At 53.6% G+C, this 18,908-nt stretch overlaps 1 protein-coding gene across 1 annotated transcript in view; it reads right to left on the bottom strand.

Annotated features, from left to right (window-relative positions):
* Positions 1-334: 334 nt before the first annotated feature.
* Positions 335-18,908, bottom strand: part of LOC144490536 (plasma membrane calcium-transporting ATPase 2-like) — a gene marked incomplete at its 5' end in the record, with an annotated part of 19,838 nt that continues 1,264 nt past the window's right edge. Inside the window, 5 exons of the mRNA XM_078208262.1 lie at positions 335-595; positions 1,861-1,967; positions 6,175-6,262; positions 7,707-7,886; positions 16,188-16,422. Coding sequence (XP_078064388.1) covers positions 335-595; positions 1,861-1,967; positions 6,175-6,262; positions 7,707-7,886; positions 16,188-16,422 — 871 coding nt within the window. The remainder of the gene's footprint in view (positions 596-1,860; positions 1,968-6,174; positions 6,263-7,706; positions 7,887-16,187; positions 16,423-18,908) is intronic.

Below are 18,908 nucleotides of genomic sequence, written 5' to 3'. Positions count from 1 at the left end.
TGAGAGAGAGAGAGGGGACTGAGAGACACCAGTGTACAGATATCTCCCTGAGAGAGAGAGAGGGGACTGAGAGACACCAGTCAGTGTACAGATATCTCCCTGAGAGAGAGAGAGGGGACTGAGAGACACCAGTGTACAGATATCTCCCTGAGAGAGAGAGAGGGGACTGAGAGACACCAGTCAGTGTACAGATATCTCCCTGAGAGAGAGAGAGGGGGGACTGAGAGACACCAGTCAGTGTACAGATATCTCCCTGAGAGAGAGAGAGGGGACTGAGAGACACCAGTCAGTGTACAGATATCTCCCTGAGAGAGAGGGGACTGAGAGCGACCAGTCAGTGTACAGATACTTCCCCAGCGTGCCGGGATATTGAGGGGTTATTGCGCGCCCCCCAGTCACTAACCTGCGTGATGCAAGCTCCAGTGAACGCCACAATGACAGCCACCACGTTGACGGTTAATTGGAACTGCAGGAATTTGGAGATGCTGTCGTAGACGTTCCGGCCCCATTTCACTGCCCTCACGATACTGGTGAAGTTGTCATCAGTCAGAATGATGTCACAAGCTTCCTTCGCCACATCAGTGCCAGCAATCCCCTGTGAGACACGGGACAGTCACTGCCAGAGGCTGCATAGACAGCAAAGCTCCCTCTACACTGTCCCCATCCAACACTCCCAGGACAGGTACAGCACGGGGTTAGATACAGAGCAAAGCTCCCGCTACACTGTCCCCATCAAACACTCCCAGGACAGGTACAGCACGGGGTTAGATACAGAGTAAAGCTCCCTCTACACTGTCCCCATCAAACACTCCCAGGACAGGTACAGCTCGGGGTTAGATACAGAGTAAAGCTCCCTCTACACTGTCCCCCATCAAACACTCCCAGGACAGGGACAGCACGGGGTTAGATACAGAGTAAAGCTCCCTCTACACTGTCCCCATTAAACACTCCCAGGACAGGTACAGCACGGGGTTAGATACAGAGTAAAGCTCCCTCGACACTGTCCCCATCAAACACTCCCAGGACAGGTACAGCACGGGGTTAGATACAGAGTAAAGCTCCCTCTACACTGTCCCCATCAAACACTCCCAGGACAGGTACAGCACGGGGTTAGATACAGAGTAAAGCTCCCTCGACACTGTCCCCATCAAACACTCCCAGGACAGGTACAGCACGGGGTTAGATACAGTGTAAAGCTCCCTCGACACTGTCCCCATCAAACACTCCCAGGACAGGTACAGCACGGGGTTAGATACAGAGTAAGGCTCCCTCTACACTGTCCCCATCAAACACTCCCCGGACAGGTACAGCACGGGGTTAGATACAGAGTAAAGCTCCCTCTGCACTGTCCCCATCAAACACTCCCAGGACAGGTACAGCACGGGGTTAGATACAGAGTGAAGCTCCCTCTACACAGTCCCCATCAAACACTCCCAGGACAGGTACAGCACGGGGTTAGATACAGAGTAAAGCTCCCTCTACACTGTCCCCATCAAACACTCCCAGGACGGGTACAGCACGGGGTTAGATACAGAGTAAAGCAGATTGGGGTTGGGGAGGGGTTCGGGGAGCTGTGCGCCCTGGGGCCGCATCCTTCTCCTTCAAGAGACGTCACTGAGCAAATGAAATCAAATTGTGGTGATGTTGGCGGGAACAGACCATCGTTCTTGGGATCTTGCTGTGCGGTCGCTTTCCCAGGTCCCTGCGCGGTGCTGCACTGACCACGCGGCGCTCCGTGACGGCCCGGGGAGAGGGGGCCGCTGTGAGTTGGGTAGGGGGGGATGGCGTGGCGGGGTAGCCGGTTGGGGGAAATTCTCCACCCACTCCCCCCCGGCTCGCGTGCGTCGCTCCATCACTCACCATCGCGAATCCCACATCGGCTTTCTTCAAGGCGGGACCATCATTCGTTCCATCACCCGTGACTGCCACAACCTCACGCTGTTCCCCCACCGCACTGTCGATGATCCCTACACACAGTCCGAGGGAGCGGGGAACACAGCCATTAACAAGGATCGTCACTTCACACACTGGAAACAAGTGTCCAGAGCACATATAGAGATAGACTGCCCTGGAGTATCGTTTCATTAAGTATCCAGAGCGTATATAGAATCCCTACAGTGCAGAAGGAGGCCATTCAGCCCATCGAGCCCGCACTGACCACAACCCCTTCTCGGCCCTATCCCTGTAACTCCACATATTTTGATCCCCCTGACACTCAGGGCCCGATTTTATCATTTTGATTCAAAGTGTTGAATCTGGGAGTGTTTCAGATCCGACTTTGAGACCCGTTCTCTGGTGCCCCCCCCCCCCCCCCCCCCCCCCACACTCTGCCCGAACAAAAAGCAGCGATTCCGAATGGCGTTGCATACGCCTGTGGGCGGGGCTTAATGCGCCCGAAACCCTGCTGCTCCGATCGGCGCCTCCAACCGCGCATGCGCAGAGAAAAAAATAGAATAACGCTCCCCTGCCACATCGCTCCCGGGCTGGATAATGTCCCCCCCCCCCCCCACAGACATTGTCCCACCCCCACAACATTATTGACCCCCTTGTCCTCCCCCGCCACTCAGACCGATCGCGGCCCCCCCACTGATCGCACGCAGAGTGGCAGCGAGCCCTCCTCCCCTATCGCCCGCAGAGTGGCAGCGGACCCCCTCCTCCCCCACCAGAGAGCCATCTGAGCCGCCTCCCTCCTGCCCCCCCTCCCCCCCAGCGGAGAATGATCTGACCCGCCTCCCTCCCTCCCCCCCACCGGAGAATGATCTGGCTCTCCCCCCACCACCGATCTGAGTCAGAGAGCCGCCGGAAGCTCTGAACTTACCTCTTCAGGAGCTGGAGCGCCCGAAACAGGCCTTTGCCGAGCGTGTCTGTTTGACGCCGATTCTGGACAGGCGAACGTGGTGGTAAAGGGGGAAGTGACGGTAAGGTTGGGCGGGCAGTCCTTAAGTCAATTTAAATGCCTGCAGAGGCATTTAAATTGCCGTCACGCCCGTTTTGGGAGCGGTGCTGATCGCGGCCATTTTAGGCGCTTGGTAAAGGGGGAATGGGCGTGGAGGTGGGCGCGGATCGTGCTACTCACCTCACGCCCGACTGTACCAAGTTTTTACACCTGAAAACGGGCGCAACGTGATGGTAAAACCAGGCCCTAAAAGGCAATTTTAACACGGCCAACGCACCTAACCCGCGCATCTGAAGGATGGATCAGTAAATTTGCTGATGACACCAAGATTGGTGGAGTAGTGGATGAGGTGGAGGGCTGTTGTAGGCTGCAAAGAGACATAGATAGGATGCAAAGCTGGGCTGAAAAATGGCAAATGGAGTTTAACCCTGATAAATGTGAGGTGATTCATTTTGGTAGGACTAATTTAAATGTGGATTACAGGGTCAAAGGTAGGGTTCTGAAGATTGTGGAGGAACAGAGAGATCTTGGGGTTCATATCCACAGACCTCTAAAGGTTGCCACTCAAGTGGATAGAGCTGTGAAGAAGGCCTATAGTGTGTTAGCTTTTATTAACAGGGGTTTGGAGTTTAAGAGCCGTGGGGTTATGCTGCAACTGTACAGGACCTTGGTGAGACCACATTTGGAATATTGTGTGCAGTTCTGGTCACCTCACTATAAGAAGGATGTGGAAGCGCTGGAAAGAGTGCAGAGGAGATTTACCAGGATGCTGCCTGGTTTGGAGGGTAGGTCTTATGAGGAAAGGTTGAGGGAGCTAGGGCTGTTCTCTCTGGAGCGGAAGAGGCTGAGGGGAGACTTAATAGAGGTTTATAAAATGATGAAGGGGATAGATAGAGTGAACGTTCAAAGACTATTTCCTCGGGTGGATGGAGCTATTACAAGGGGGCATAACTATAGGGTTCGTGGTGGGAGATATAGGAAGGATATCAGAGGTAGGTTCTTTACGCAGAGAGTGGTTGGGGTGTGGAATGGACTGCCTGCAGTGATAGTGGAGTCAGACACTTTAGGAACATTTAAGCGGTTATTGGATAGGCACATGGAGCACACCAGGATGATAGGGAGTGGGATAGCTTGATCTTGGTTTCAGACAAAGCTCGGCACAACATCGTGGGCCGAAGGGCCTGTTCTGTGCTGTACTGTTCTATGTTCTATCTTTGGACTGTGGGAGGAAACCGGAGCACCCGGAGGAAACCCACGCAGACGCGGGGAGAACGTGCAGACTCCACACAGACAGTGACCCGAGGGCGGTATTGAGCCCGGGTCCCTGGCGCTGTGAGGCAACGGTGCTAACCACTGTGCCACCGTGCTGAGAGAGACTGCCCTGGGGCATAGTTTAATGGAATACCCAGAGCACCTATAAAGAGAGACTGCCGGGGGGATGGGCATTATGAAATGAAATTAAGGACCGAGAGAATGTCTAGACAGAGGCCGCCCTGGGGCATAGGTCAATAAAATACTTAGAACACATATAAAGGGAGACCGCCCTGGGACGCTGGGAAGTTGGTAAGAAAGAGAGAGGGGCAATGCTGGAAACAAGGCCATCATGGAGAAACATGCCTGGTTTCACACCCAACCTTGGGCTAGAATCAACTGGTGTGACTTACGTGGTCTAAACGCGCAAAGCCAAAAGAAATGTGACGTATGTCACGAACATGAAGCGTTGCGCCTCCCAGCGAGGGAGCTGGGGCTGAGGGATAGGCTAACAGCCCTTCAAATGGAGGGAGGAGCAGAGGGGTGGGGAACATGGAGAGAGGGGCGCCGATTGAAAACCTGCACAACATGGTGCCCGTGTCTCAGGGCGCTTACGGGCGATAGGGAGCTGGGACAGGGACGGCATTGTGCCACAGCTGAGCATCGCCGGAGAGGGTAGAGGGGGCTGGGCAGGGAGGGCGGGGACCATCACGTTCTTGGGACAAGGGGGTGGCCATTTTGGACCGAGACGCGGAGAAGCCTCTACACTCCGAGGGGCGGGTATCTTTGGAAATCACACAATCACCACGGCAACTCGGGCCCACCCGTCGCCCCTGGAGCGAGATGAACCGCGGCGACGGGGTCCTTCGACAGCGCTGCCCAAACCCGCCACCTCTACCCCCTAGAAGGACGAGGGCAGCAGACGCCATGGGGAACACCCACCGCCTGCAAGTTCCCCCTCCGAGCCTCCCCCAGACACACACACACACACACACACACACACACACCATCCCGACTTGGAAATATACCGGCAGTTCCTTCACTGTGACTGGGCCAAAATCCCTGGAACCACCCTCTAACAGCGCTGTTGGTGTACCTACACCACGGAGTAACACACCAGAACCCTCTCTACAAGTCACACCATTTGATTTTGTCGAGACAGTGTGAGGTATCGTTGCCCCCTAATTCCATTTGCCCCTTTCACAAGAACCCCCCCCCTCGGTGCTCCCTCAGTCACCTCAGTGTCCAAACATCCCTCCTGACCCCATCGAACGCACTCGATGACTGAGCTTCCCCTGGGGGTGGGCGGGTTAGGAATTCCAAGGATCCCCAACCCTCGGAGGAAAGGGACTTCCCCCTGGTCTCAGTCCAAAATGGCCACCGCTGATCCTGGGACTGAGGTGGTTTTAAATAAACCTGCTTTCCCCCACCCTGCGGTCTATCAGCGGTCTCTCTTTATAAGTGCTCTGGATATTTAATTATACAATAGCCCCAGCGGTCTCTCTTTATAAGCACTCTGGGTATTTAATTATACAATAGCCCCAGCGGTCTCTCTTTATAAGCACTCTGGGTATTTAATTATACAATAGCCCCAGCGGTCTCTCTTTATAAGCACTCTGGATATTTAATTATACAATAGCCCCAGCGGTCTCTCTTTATAAGCACTCTGGGTATTTAATTATACAATAGCCCCAGCGGTCTCTCTTTATAAGCACTCTGGGTATTTAATTATACAATAGCCCCAGCGGTCTCTCTTTATAAGCACTCTGGGTATTTAATTAAACAATAGCCCCAGCGGTCTCTCTTTATAAGCACTCTGGGTATTTAATTATACAATAGCCCCAGCGGTCTCTCTTTATAAGCACTCTGGGTATTTAATTATTTAATAGCCCACAGCAGTCTCTCTTTATAAGTGCTCTGAGTATTTAATTAAACAATACCCCCAGCGGTCTCTCTTTATAAGTGCTGATATTATTGTCCAGTACCAAGTTGATTACAGTTTGTCAATGGGTGCGAGAGGCTCCTACCTTTGACCAGGGTGTACTTGTCAGTGGGAGAGGAGCGAGCCAGCACCCGCAGGTTGGGCCACACCTTGTCCAAGAGTTCCTGATCGATCTGCAGGGACAGGAGGAGCAGCTGTTATTGGAGGGAGAGCGTGGGGTGGGGAAGGGATAGAAGGCAGGGCCAGGGTGGGTCGCTCGGGACTGGAATGCCAGTGGGTGGGGGAGGAAGTGTGCGGGGTGGGGGGGCTGTGGGGAGGGGTGGGGGGGCTGTGGGGAGGGGTGGGGGGGCTGTGGGGAGGGGTGGGGGGGCTGTGGGGAGGGGTGGGGGGGCTGTGGGGAGGGGTGGGGGGGCTGTGGGGAGGGGTGGGGGGGCTGTGGGGAGGGGTGGGGGGGCTGTGGGGAGGGGTGGGGGGGCTGTGGGGAGGGGTGGGGGGGCTGTGGGGAGGGGTGGGGGGGCTGTGGGGAGGGGTGGGGGGGCTGTGGGGAGGGGTGGGGGGGCTGTGGGGAGGGGTTGGGAGGGCTGTGGGGAGATGGGGGGAGGGAGACAGGTCAGCGAATCACTTTGCTTCACTCCCATCAGGATAAAGTGAGTTGAGGAGGAACTTCTTCACACAAAGGGTTGTGAATCTGTGGAATTCCCTGCCCAGTGAAGCAGTTGAGGCTCCCTCATTGAATAGTTGAGGCTCCCTCATTGAATGTTTTTAAGGCATGATAGATATATTTTTGAACAGTAAAGGAATTAAGGGTTACGGTGAGCGGGCGGTAAGTGGAGCTGAGTCCACAAAAAGATCAGCCATGATCTTATTGAATGGCGGGGCAGGCTCGAGGGGCTGAATGGCCTACTCCTGCTCCTAGTTCTTCTGTAAAGATGAGAGCGCCAGGTTTGAGTTGGATCACATGACTGGCTATCTGGTTAATGTATACTCGGTGCGTTGGGGATTGTTTAGCCATTGCTGACCAGTCACAGGATCCCAGGCTAACGGCGGGGCCGTTTGCCTTTGGGAATATGCGGGCGGGGCTGGTTGATAGTCTGCTGACACAACAGGAATCAGGGTCAGATCGGGGTCAGGTTGGGGTGAGGAATCGCGTCAATCAGGGTCAGGATTGGGGTCAGGGATCGGGTCAATCGGAGTCAGGGATCGGGTCAATAGGGGTCAGGGATCGGGTCAATTGGAGTCAGGGATCGGGTCAATTGGAGTCAGGGATCTGGTCAATAGGGGTCAGGGATCGGGTCAATCGGGGTCAGGGATCGGGTCAATCGGAGTCAGGTTGGGGTCAGGGATCAGGTCAATCGGGGTCAGGGATCGGGTCAATCAGGGTCAGGGATTGAGTCAATCGGGGTCAGGGATCGGGTCACTAGGGGTCAGGGATCAGGTCAATCGGGGTCAGGTTGGGGTAAGGGATCGGGTCAATCGGTCAGAGCTGGGGTCAATCAGGGTCAGGGCTGGGGTCAGGTTGGGGTCAGGGATCGGGTCAATAGGGGTCAGGAATCGGGTCAATCGGGGTCAGGGCTCGGGTCAATCAGGGTCAGGTCGGGGTCAGGGGTTAACCCTCACCTCTCCGTGCTCGTTCCGGATCCTCTTGTTGAACTCCTTGCCCTCGAGGCAGAGGAAATTGTCGCCGGGTTGGATAATGCCACACTTGGAGGCGATAGCACGGGCAGTGCTGAGGTTATCACCCGTTACCATACGGACAATGATACCAGCTTTCTGGCACTGTCGGATGGCATCCGGCACCTGAGGGGAACAACATCACTGACAGACAATGGAGGAGTCACACCAGGCCAGAGAAGACCATTCGGCCCATCACTGGCTCTTCCAAATACCTATCCCATTAACCCCACAGACTCCCACAATCTTTACACCACGCTGAAAATTTCCCCACATCCAAATATTCCTCCAATTCCCCTCCGTTTCCGACGGGGAATCTGCTCCCAGTGCTCTCTGGGCCAGCGTCTCCCAGATCACAACAACTCGCATCGGCAATAAAACTCCCCTCAACACCCCCACAAACCCCCCGATTCCCTTCACAATCTGCGTCTGCCTCACATTACGTAACAGCAGTTGTAGGGGCTGGAGGAGGTTACAGAGATAGGGAGGGTAGTCGGGGCTGGAGGAGGTTACAGAGATAGGGAGGGTTGTAGGGGCTGGAGGAGGTTACAGAGATAGGGAGTGTTGTGGGGGCTGGAGGAGGTTACAGAGATAGGGAGGGTAGTCGGGGCTGGAGGAGGTTACAGAGATAGGGAGAGTTATAGGGACTGGAGGAGGTTACAGAGATAGGGAGTGTTGTGGGGGCTGGAGGAGGTTACAGAGATAGGGAGGGTAGTCGGGGCTGGAGGAGGTTACAGAGATAGGGAGGGTTGTAGGGGCTGGAGGAGGTTACAGAGATAGGGAGGGTAGTCGGGGCTGGAGGAGGTTACAGAGATAGGGAGGGTTGTATGGGTTGGAGGAGGTTACAGAGATAGGGAGGATTGTAGGGCTGGAGGAGGTTACAGAGATAGGGAGAGTTGTACGGGCTTGGAGGGGGTTACAGAGATAGGGAGGGTTGGGGGCTGGAGGAGGTTACAGAGATAGGGAGGGTTGTAGGATCTGGAGGAGATTACAGAGATAGGGAGGGTTGTTGGGGCTGGAGGAGGTTACAGCGATAGGGAGGGTTGTAGGGGCTGGAGGAGGTTACAGAGATGGGAGGGTTGTAGGGACTGGAGGAGGTTACAGAGATAGTGAGGGTTGTATGGGTTGGAGGAGGTTACAGAGATAGGGAGGATTGTAGGGCTGGAGGAGGTTACAGAGATAGGGAGAGTTGTACGGGCTTGGAGGGGGTTACAGAGATAGGGAGGGTTGGGGGCTGGAGGAGGTAACAGAGATAAGGAGGGTTGAAGGATCTGGAGGAGATTACAGAGATAGGGAGGGTTGTTGGGGCTGGAGGAGGTTACAGCGATAGGGAGTGTTGTAGGGGCTGGAGGAGGTTACAGAGATGGGGGGGTTGTAGGGACTGGAGGAGGTTACAGAGATAGGGAGGGTTGTAGGGGCTGGAGGAGGTTACAGAGATAGGGAGGGTAGTCGGGGCTGGAGGAGGTTACAGAGATAGGGAGGTATGTAGGGGCTGGAGGAGGGTACAGACATAGGGAGGATTGTAGGGGCTGGAGGAGGTTACAGGGATAGAAAGGGTTGTTGGGGCTGGAGGAGGTTACAGAGATAGGGAGGGTTTTAGGGGCTGGAGGAGGTTACAGAGATAGTGAGGGTTGTATGGGTTGGAGGAGGTTACAGAGATAGGGAGGGTTGTAGGGGCTGGAGGAGGTTACAGAGATAGGGAGGGTAGTCGGGGCTGGAGGAGGTTACAGAGATAGGGAGGTATGTAGGGGCTGGAGGAGGGTACAGACATAGGGAGGATTGTAGGGGCTGGAGGAGGTTACAGGGATAGAAAGGGTTGTTGGGGCTGGAGGAGGTTACAGAGATAGGGAGGGTTTTAGGGGCTGGAGGAGGTTACAGAGATAGTGAGGGTTGTATGGGTTGGAGGAGGTTACAGAGATAGGGAGGATTGTAGGGCTGGAGGAGGTTACAGAGATAGGGAGAGTTGTACGGGCTTGGAGGGGGTTACAGAGATAGGGAGGGTTGGGGGCTGGAGGAGGTTACAGAGATAGGGAGGGTTGTAGGATCTGGAGGAGATTACAGAGATAGGGAGGGTTGTTGGGGCTGGAGGAGGTTAAAGCGATAGGGAGGGTTGTAGGGGCTGGAGGAGGTTACAGAGATGGGAGGGTTGTAGGGACTGGAGGAGGTTACAGAGATAGTGAGGGTTGTATGGGTTGGAGGAGGTTACAGAGATAGGGAGGATTGTAGGGCTGGAGGAGGTTACAGAGATAGGGAGAGTTGTACGGGCTTGGAGGGGGTTACAGAGATAGGGAGGGTTGGGGGCTGGAGGAGGTAACAGAGATAAGGAGGGTTGAAGGATCTGGAGGAGATTACAGAGATAGGGAGGGTTGTTGGGGCTGGAGGAGGTTACAGCGATAGGGAGTGTTGTAGGGGCTGGAGGAGGTTACAGAGATGGGGGGGTTGTAGGGACTGGAGGAGGTTACAGAGATAGGGAGGGTTGAAGGGACTGGAGGAGGTTACAGCGATAGGGAGGGTTGTAGTGGCTGGAGGAGGTTACTGAGATGGGGGGGTTGTAGGGACTGGAGGTGGTTACAGAGATGGGGGGGTTGTTGGGGCTGGAGGAAGTTACAGAGGTAGGGAGGGTTGTAGAGGCTGGAAGAGGTTAGAGAGATAGGGAGGGTTGTAGGGGCTGGAGGAGGTTACAGAGATAGAACATTACAGCATAGAAACAGGCCTTTTGGCCCTTGTTGTCTGTGCCGAACCATTTTTCTGCCTAGTCCCACTGACCTGCACCTGGACCATATCCCTCCACACCCCTCTCATCTATGAACCCGTCCAAGTTTTTCTTAAATGTTAAAAGCGAGCCCGCATTCACCACTTCATCTGGCAGCTCATTCCAAACTCCACCACTCTCTGTGAGAAGAAGCCCCCCCTAATATTCCCTTTAAACTTTTCCCCCCTCACCCTTAACCCATGCCCTCTAGTTATTTTCTCCCCTAGCCTCAGTGGGAAAAGCCTGCTTGCATTCACTCTATCTATACCCATAAAAATCTTATACACCTCTATCAAATCTCCCCTCATTCTTCTACGGTTCCAGGGAATAAAGTCCTAACCTATTCAATCTCTCTCTGTAACTCAGTTTCTCAAGTCCCGGCAACATCCTTATAAACCTTCTCTGCGCTCTTTCAACCTTATTAATATCCTTCCTGTAACTCGGTGACCAAAACTGCACACAATACTCTAAATTCGGCCTCACCAATGTCTTATACAACCTCACCATAATATTCCAACTCTTATACTCAATACTTTGATTTATAAAGGCCAATGTACCAAAGGCACTCTTTACGACCCTATCTACCTGTGACGCCACTTTTAGGGAATTCTGTACCTGTATTCCCAGATCCCTCTGTTCTACTGCACTCTTCAGTGTCCTACCATTTACCTTGTATGTTCTACCTTGGTTTGTCCTTCCAAAGTGCGATACCTCACACTTGTCTGCATTAAACTCCATCTGCCATTTTTCAGCCCATTTTTCTAGTTGGTCCAAATCCCTCTGCAAGCTTTGAAAACCTTCCTCACTGTCCACTGTACCTCCAATCTTTGTATCATCAGCAAATTTGCTGATCCAATTTACTACATTATCATCCAGATCATTGATATAGATGACAAACAACAATGGACCCAGCACTGATCCCTGCGGCACACCACGAGTCACAGGCCTCCACTCAGAGAAGCAATCCTCCACAACCACTCTCTGGCTTCTTCCAGTGAGCCAATGTCTAATCCAATTTACTACCTCCCCATGTATACCTAGCGACTGAACCTTCCTAACTAACCTCCCATGAGGGACCTTGTCAAAGGCCTTGCTGAAATCCAGGTAGACAACATCCACCGCCTTCCCTTCATCCACTTTCCTGGTAACCTCCTCGAAAAACTCTAATAGATTGGTTAAACATGACCTACCACGCACAAAGCCATGTTGACTCTCCCTAATAAGTCCCTGTCTATCCAAATATTTGTAGATCCTATCTCTTAGTACTCCTTCCAATAATTTACCTACTACTGACGTCAAACTTACAGGCCTATAATTTCCCACATTACTTTTTGAGCCTTTTTTAAACAACGGAACAACATGAGCTATCCTCCAATCATCCGGCACCTCACCCGTGGATACCGACATTTTAAATATATCTGCCAGGGCCCCTGCAAGTTCAACACTAGTCTCCTTCAAGGTCCAAGGGAATACCCTGTCCGGTCCTGGGGATTTATCTACTCTGATTTGCCTCAAGACAGCAAGCACCTCCTCCCCTTTAATCTGTATAAGTTCCATGACCCCCCTACTTGTTTGCCTTATTTCCATAGACTCCATGCCAGTTTCCTTAGTAAATACGGATGCAAAAAACCCATTTAATATCTCCCCCATTTCTTTTGGTTCCATACATAGCTGACCACTCTGATCTTCAAGAGGACCAATTTTATCCCTTACTATCCTTTTGCTCTTAATATACCTGCAGAAGCTCTTAGGATTATCCTTCACCTTGTCTGCCAAAGCAACCTCATGTCTTCTTTTAGCCCTCCTGATTTCTTTCTTAAGTAGTTTCTTGCACTTTTTATACTCCTCAAGCATCTCATTTCCTCCCTGTTGCCTATACATGTCATACATCTCTCTCTTCTTCTTTATCAGAGTTCCAATCTCCCTCGAGAACCAAGGTTCCTTATTCTTATTCACTTTGCCTTTAATCCTGACAGGAACATACAAACTCTGCACTCTCAAAATTTCTCCTTTGAAGGCCTCCCACTTACCAATCATATCCTTGCCAGAGAACAGCTTGTCCCAATCCACGCTTTTTAGATCCTTTCTCATTTCTTCAAATTTGGCCTTTTTCCAGTTTAGAACCTCAACCCGAAGACCAGATCTATCTTTATCCATGATCAAGTTGAAACTAATGGCGTTATGATCACTGGAACCAAAGTGTTCCCCTACAGACACTTCCGTCACTTGTCCGAACTCATTTCCTGATAGGAGATCTAATATTGCATCCTCTCTAGTTGGCACCTCTATATATTGATTTAGAAAATTTTCCTGAACACATTTTACAAACTCTAACCCGTCGAGACCTTTAACAGTATGGGAGTCCCAATCTATATGTGGAAAATTAAAATCCCCTACTATCACAACTTGATGTTTCCTGCAGTTGTCTGCTATCTCTCTGCAGATTTGCTCCTCCAATTCTCGCTGACTATTGGGTGGCCTATAATACACCCCCATTAATGTGGTAGGGAGATAAGGAGGGTTGTCGGGACTGGAGGAAGTTACAGAGATAGGGAGGGTTGGGGGCTGGAGGGGGTTACAGAGATAGGGAGAGTTGGGGGTTGGAGGAAGTTACAGAGATAGGGAGTGTTGTAGGGGCTGGAGGGGGTTACAGAGATAGGGAGGTTTGGGGGCTGGAGAGGGTTACAGAGATAGGGAGGGTTGTAGGGGCTGGAGAGGGTTACAGAGATAGGGAGGTTGGGGGTTGTAGGGGTTACAGAGATAGGGAGGGTTGTAGGCGCTGGAAGAGGTTACAGAGATAGGGAGGGTTGGGGGCTGGAAGAGGTTACAGAGATAGGGAGGGTTGGGGGCTGGAGGGGGTTACAGAGATAGGGAGGCTTGTTGGGGCTGGAGGGGGTTACAGAGATAGGGAGGGTTGTTGGGGCTGGAGGGGGTTACAGAGATAGGGAGGGTTGTTGGGGCTGGGGGGGGGTTACAGAGATAGGGAGGGGTGTGGGGCTGGAGGGGGTTACAGAGATAGGGAGGGTTGTTGGGGCTGGAGGGGGTTACAGAGATATGGAGGGTTGTAGGGGCTGGAGGACGTTACAGAGATAGGGAGGGTTGTTAGGGCTGGAGGGGGTTACAGAGATAGGGAGGGTTGTTGGGGCTGGAGGGGGTTACAGAGATAGGGAGGGGTGTGGGGCTGGAGGGGGTTACAGAGGTAGGGAGGGTTGGGGGCTGGAGGGGTTCACAGAGATAGGGAGGGTTGTTGGGGCTGGAGGGGGTTACAGAGATAGGGAGGGTTGGGGGCTGGAGGGGGCTACAGAGATAGGGAGGGTTATTGGGGCTGGAGGGGGTTACAGAGATAGGGAGGGTTGTAGGGGCTGGAAGAGGTTACAGAGATAGGGGGGGTTGGGGGCTGGAGGGGGTTACAGAGATAGGGAGGGTTGTAGGGGCTGGAAGAGGTTACAGAGATAGGGAGGGTTGGGGGCTGGAGGAAGTTACAGAGATAGAGAGGGTTGTTGGGGCTGGAGGGGGTTACAGAGATAGGGAGGGTTGTTGGGGCTGGAGGGGGTTACAGAGATAGAGAGGGTTGTAGTGGCTGGAGGAGGGTACAGAGATAGGGAGGGTTGGGGGCTGGAGGGGGTTACAGAGATAGAGAGGGTTGTTGGGGCTGGAGGGGGTTACAGAGATAGGGAGGGTTGTTGGGGCTGGAGGGGGTTACAGAGATAGGGAGGGTTGTAGTGGCTGGAGGGGGTTACAGAGATAGGGAGGGTTGGGGGCTGGAGGGGGTTACAGAGATAGAGAGGGTTGTTGGGGCTGGAGGGGGTTACAGAGATAGGGAGGGTTGGGGGCTGGAGGGGGTTACAGAGATAGGGAGGGTTGGGGGTTGGAGGGGGCTACAGAGATAGGGAGGGTTGGGGGCTGGAGGGGGCTACAGAGTTAGGGAGGTTTGGGGGCTGGAGGGGGTTACAGAGATAGGGAGGGTTGGGGGCTGGAGGGGGCTACAGAGATAGGGAGGGTTGGGGGTTGGAGGGGGTCACAGAGATAGGGAGGGTTGGGGGTTGGAGGAAGTTACAGAGATAGGGAGTGTTGTAGGGGCTGGAGGGGGTTACAGAGATAGGGAGGGTTGGGGGCTGGAGGGGGTTACAGAGATAGGGAGGTTTGGGGGCTGGAGAGGGTTACAGAGATAGGGAGGTTGGGGGTTGTAGGGGTTACAGAGGTAGGGAGGGTTGTAGGCGCTGGAAGAGGTTACAGAGATAGGGAGGGTTGGGGGCTGGAGGGGGTTACAGAGATAGGGAGGGTTGTTGGGGCTGGAGGGGGTTACAGAGATAGGGAGGGTTGTTGGGGCTGGAGGGGGTTACAGAGATAGGGAGGGTTGTTGGGGCTGGAGGGGGTTACAGAGATAGGGAGGGTTGTTGGGGCTGGAGGGGGTTACAGAGATAGGGAGGGATGTGGGGCTGGAGGGGGTTACAGAGATAGGGAGGGTTGTTGGGGCTGGAGGGGGTTACAGAGATAGGGAGGGTTGTTGGGGCTGGAGGGGGTTACAGAGATAGGGAGGGATGTGGGGCTGGAGGGGGTTACAGAGATAGGGAGGGTTGTAGGGGCTGGAGGAGGTTACAGAGATAGGGAGGGTTGTTGGGGCTGGAGGGGGTTACAGAGATAGGGAGGGTTGGGGGCTGGAGGGGGGTACAGAGATAGGGAGGGTTGTTGGGGCTGGAGGGGGTTACAGAGATAGGGAGGGTTGTAGGGGCTGGAAGAGGTTACAGAGATAGGGAGGGTTGGGGGCTGGAGGGGGCTACAGAGATAGGGAGGGTTGTAGGGGCTGGAAGAGGTTACAGAGATAGGGAGGGTTGGGGGCTGGAGGAGGTTACAGAGATAGGGAAGGTTGTTGGGGCTGGAGGGTGTTACAGAGATAGGGAAGGTTGTTGGGGCTGGAGGGGGTTACAGAGATAGGGAGGGTTGTTGGGGCTGGAGGGGGTTACAGAGATAGGGAGGGTTGTAGGGTCTGGAGGGGGTTACAGAGCTAGGGAGGGTGTAGGGGCTGGAGGGGGTTACAGAGATAGGGAGGGTTGTTGGGGCTGGAGGTGGTTACAGAGATAGAGAGGGTTGTAGGGGCTGGAGGGGGTTACAGAGATAGGGAGGGTTGTAGGGGCTGGAGGTGGTTACAGAGATAGGGAGGGTTGGGGGCTGGAGGAGGTTACAGAGATAGAGAGGGTTGTAGGGGCTGGAGGGGGTTACAGAGATAGGGAGGGTTGTAGGGGCTGGAGGTGGTTACAGAGATAGGGAGGGTTGGGGGCTGGAGGGGGTTACAGAGATAGGGAGGGTTGGGGGCTGGAGGGGGTTACAGAGATAGGGAGGGTTGGGGGCTGGAGGGGGTTACAGAGATAGGGAGGGTTGTTGGGGCTGGAGAGGGTTACAGAGATAGGGAGGGTTGGGGGTTGTAGGGGTTACAGAGATAGGGAGGGTTGTTGGGGCTGGAGGGGGTTACAGAGATAGGGAGGGTTGGGGGCTGGAGGGGATACAGAGATAGAGAGGGTTGTTGGGGCTGGAGGGGGTTACAGAGATAGGGAGGGTTGGGGGCTGGAGAGGGTTACAGAGATAGGGAGGGTTGTTGGGGCTGGAGGGGGTTAAAGAGATAGAGAGGGTTGGGGGCACTATCTGAGGGTGGTGAGGCCTACTCTGGGAGGGTTTACCTCAGGCCTGACAGGATCCTCGATTCCTACGATGCAGATACAGGTGAGTTTGGCCAGGATGCTGTTCTCGTTGTCCCAGTCTGGCTCTGGATTGGCTGGGAGGTCCCGATAGGCGATGCAGAGTGTCCTCAACCCAAAACTGGCCATCGGCTCAATGATCGTCTTCATCAGATTGGCACGTTCCTCCGGCAGGAATGTTCTAGAATTCCCTTCATCGTCAATGATGGTAGAACACCTGAAGAAGGTTCAGCATGGGGTTAGACACAGAGTAAAGCTCCCTCTACACTGTCCCCATCAAACACCCCCAGGACAGGTACAGCACGGGGTTAGACACAGAGTAAAGCTCCCTCTACACTATCCCCATCAAACACTCCCAGGACAGGTACAGCACGGGGTTAGATACAGAGTAAAGCTCCCTCTACACTGTCCCCATCAAACACTCGCAGGACAGGTACAGCACGGGGTTAGACACAGAGTAAAGCTCCCTCTACACTGTCCCCATCAAACACTCGCAGGACAGGTACAGCACGGGGTTAGATACAGAGTAAAGCTCCCTCTACACTGTCCCCATCAAACACTCCCAGGACAGGTACAGCACGGGGTTAGATACAGAGTAAAGCTCCCTCTACACTGTCCCCATCAAACACTCCCAGGACAGGGACAGCACGGGGTTAGATACAGAGTAAAGCTCCCTCTACACTGTCCCCCATCAAACACTCCCAGGACAGGTACAGCACGGGGTTAGATACAGAGTAAAGCTCCCTCTACACTGTCCCCATCAAACACTCCCAGGACAGGTACAGCACGGGGTTAGATACAGAGTAAAGCTCCCTCGACACTGTCCCCATCAAACACTCCCAGGACAGGGACAGCACGGGGTTAGATATAGAGTAAAGCTCCCTCTACACTGTCCCCCATCAAACACTCCCAGGACAGGTACAGCACGGGGTTAGATACAGAGTAAAGCTTCCTCTACACTGTCCCCATCAAACACTCCCAGGACAGGTACAGCACGGGGTTAGATACAGAGTAAAGATCCCTCTACACTGTCCCCATCAAACACACCCAGGACAGGGACAGCACGGGGTTAGATACAGAGTAAAGCTCCCTCTACATTGTCCCCATCAAACACTCCCAGGGCAGGTACAGCACGGGGTTAGATACAGAGTAAAGCTCCCTCTACACTGTCCCTATCAAACACTCCCAGGACAGGTACAGCACGGGGTTAGATACAGAGTAAAGCTCCCTCTACAGTGTCCCCATCAAACACTCCCAGGACAGGGACAGCACGGGGTTAGATATAGAGTAAAGCTCCCTCTACACTGTCCCCCATCAAACACTCCCAGGACAGGTACAGCACGGGGTTAGATACAGAGTAAAGCTCCCTCTACACTGTCCCCATCAAACACTCCCAGGACAGGTACAGCACGGGGTTAGATACAGAGTAAAGATCCCTCTACACTGTCCCCATCAAACACTCCCAGGACAGGTACAGCACGGGGTTAGATACAGAGTAAAGCTCCCTCTACACTGTCCCCATCAAACACTCCCAGGACAGGTACAGCACGGGGTTAGATACAGAGTAAAGCTCCCTCTACACTGTCCCCATCAAACACACCCAGGACAGGGACAGCACGGGGTTAGATACAGAGTAAAGCTCCCTCTACACTGTCCCCATCAAACACTCCCAGGACAGGTACAGCACAGGGTTAGATACAGAGTAAAGCTCCCTCTACACTGTCCCCATCAAACACTCCCAGGACAGGTACAGCACGGGGTTAGATACAGAGTAAAGCTCCCTCTACACTGTCCCCATCAAACATTCCCAGGACAGGTACAGCACGGGGTTAGATACAGAGTAAAGCTCCCTCTACACTGTCCCCATCAAACACTCCCAGGACAGGTACAGCACGGGGTTAGATACAGAATAAAGCTCCCTCTACACTGTCCCCATCAAACACTCCCAGGACAGGTACAGCACGGGGTTAGATACAGAGTAAAGCTCCCTCTACACTGTCCCCATCAAACACTCCCAGGACAGGTACAGCACGGGGTTAGATACAGAGTAAAGCTCCCTCTACACTGTCCCCATCAAACATTCCCAGGACAGGTACAGCACGGGGTTAGATACAGAGTAAAGCTCCCTCTACACTGTCCCCATCAAACACTCCCAGGACAGGTACAGCACGGGGTTAGATACAGAGTAAAGCTCCCTCTACACTGTCCCCATCAAACACTCCCAGGACAGGTACAGCACGGGGTTAGATACAGAGTAAAGCACCCTCTACACTGTCCCCATCAAACACTCCCAGGACAGGTACAGCACGGGGTTAGATACAGAGTAAAGCTCCCTCTACACTGTCCCCATCAAACACACCCAGGACAGGGAGAGCACGGGGTTAGATACAGAGTAAAGCTCCCTCTACACTGTCCCCATCAAACACTCCCAGGACAGGTACAGCACAGGGTTAGATACAGAGTAAAGCTCCCTCTACACTGTCCCCATCAAACACTCCCAGGACAGGTACAGCACGGGGTTAGATACAGAGTAAAGCTCCCTCTACACTGTCCCCATCAAACATTCCCAGGACAGGTACAGCACGGGGTTAGATACAGAGTAAAGCTCCCTCTACACTGTCCCCATCAAACACTCCCAGGACAGGTACAGCACGGGGTTAGATACAGAGTAAAGCTCCCTCTACACTGTCCCCATCAAACACT

The sequence above is a fragment of the Mustelus asterias genome, unplaced genomic scaffold, assembly GCF_964213995.1.
Source record: "Mustelus asterias unplaced genomic scaffold, sMusAst1.hap1.1 HAP1_SCAFFOLD_3405, whole genome shotgun sequence".
Lineage (NCBI taxonomy): Eukaryota > Metazoa > Chordata > Chondrichthyes > Carcharhiniformes > Triakidae > Mustelus > Mustelus asterias.
This window is presented reverse-complemented; position numbering and strand designations above follow the sequence as displayed.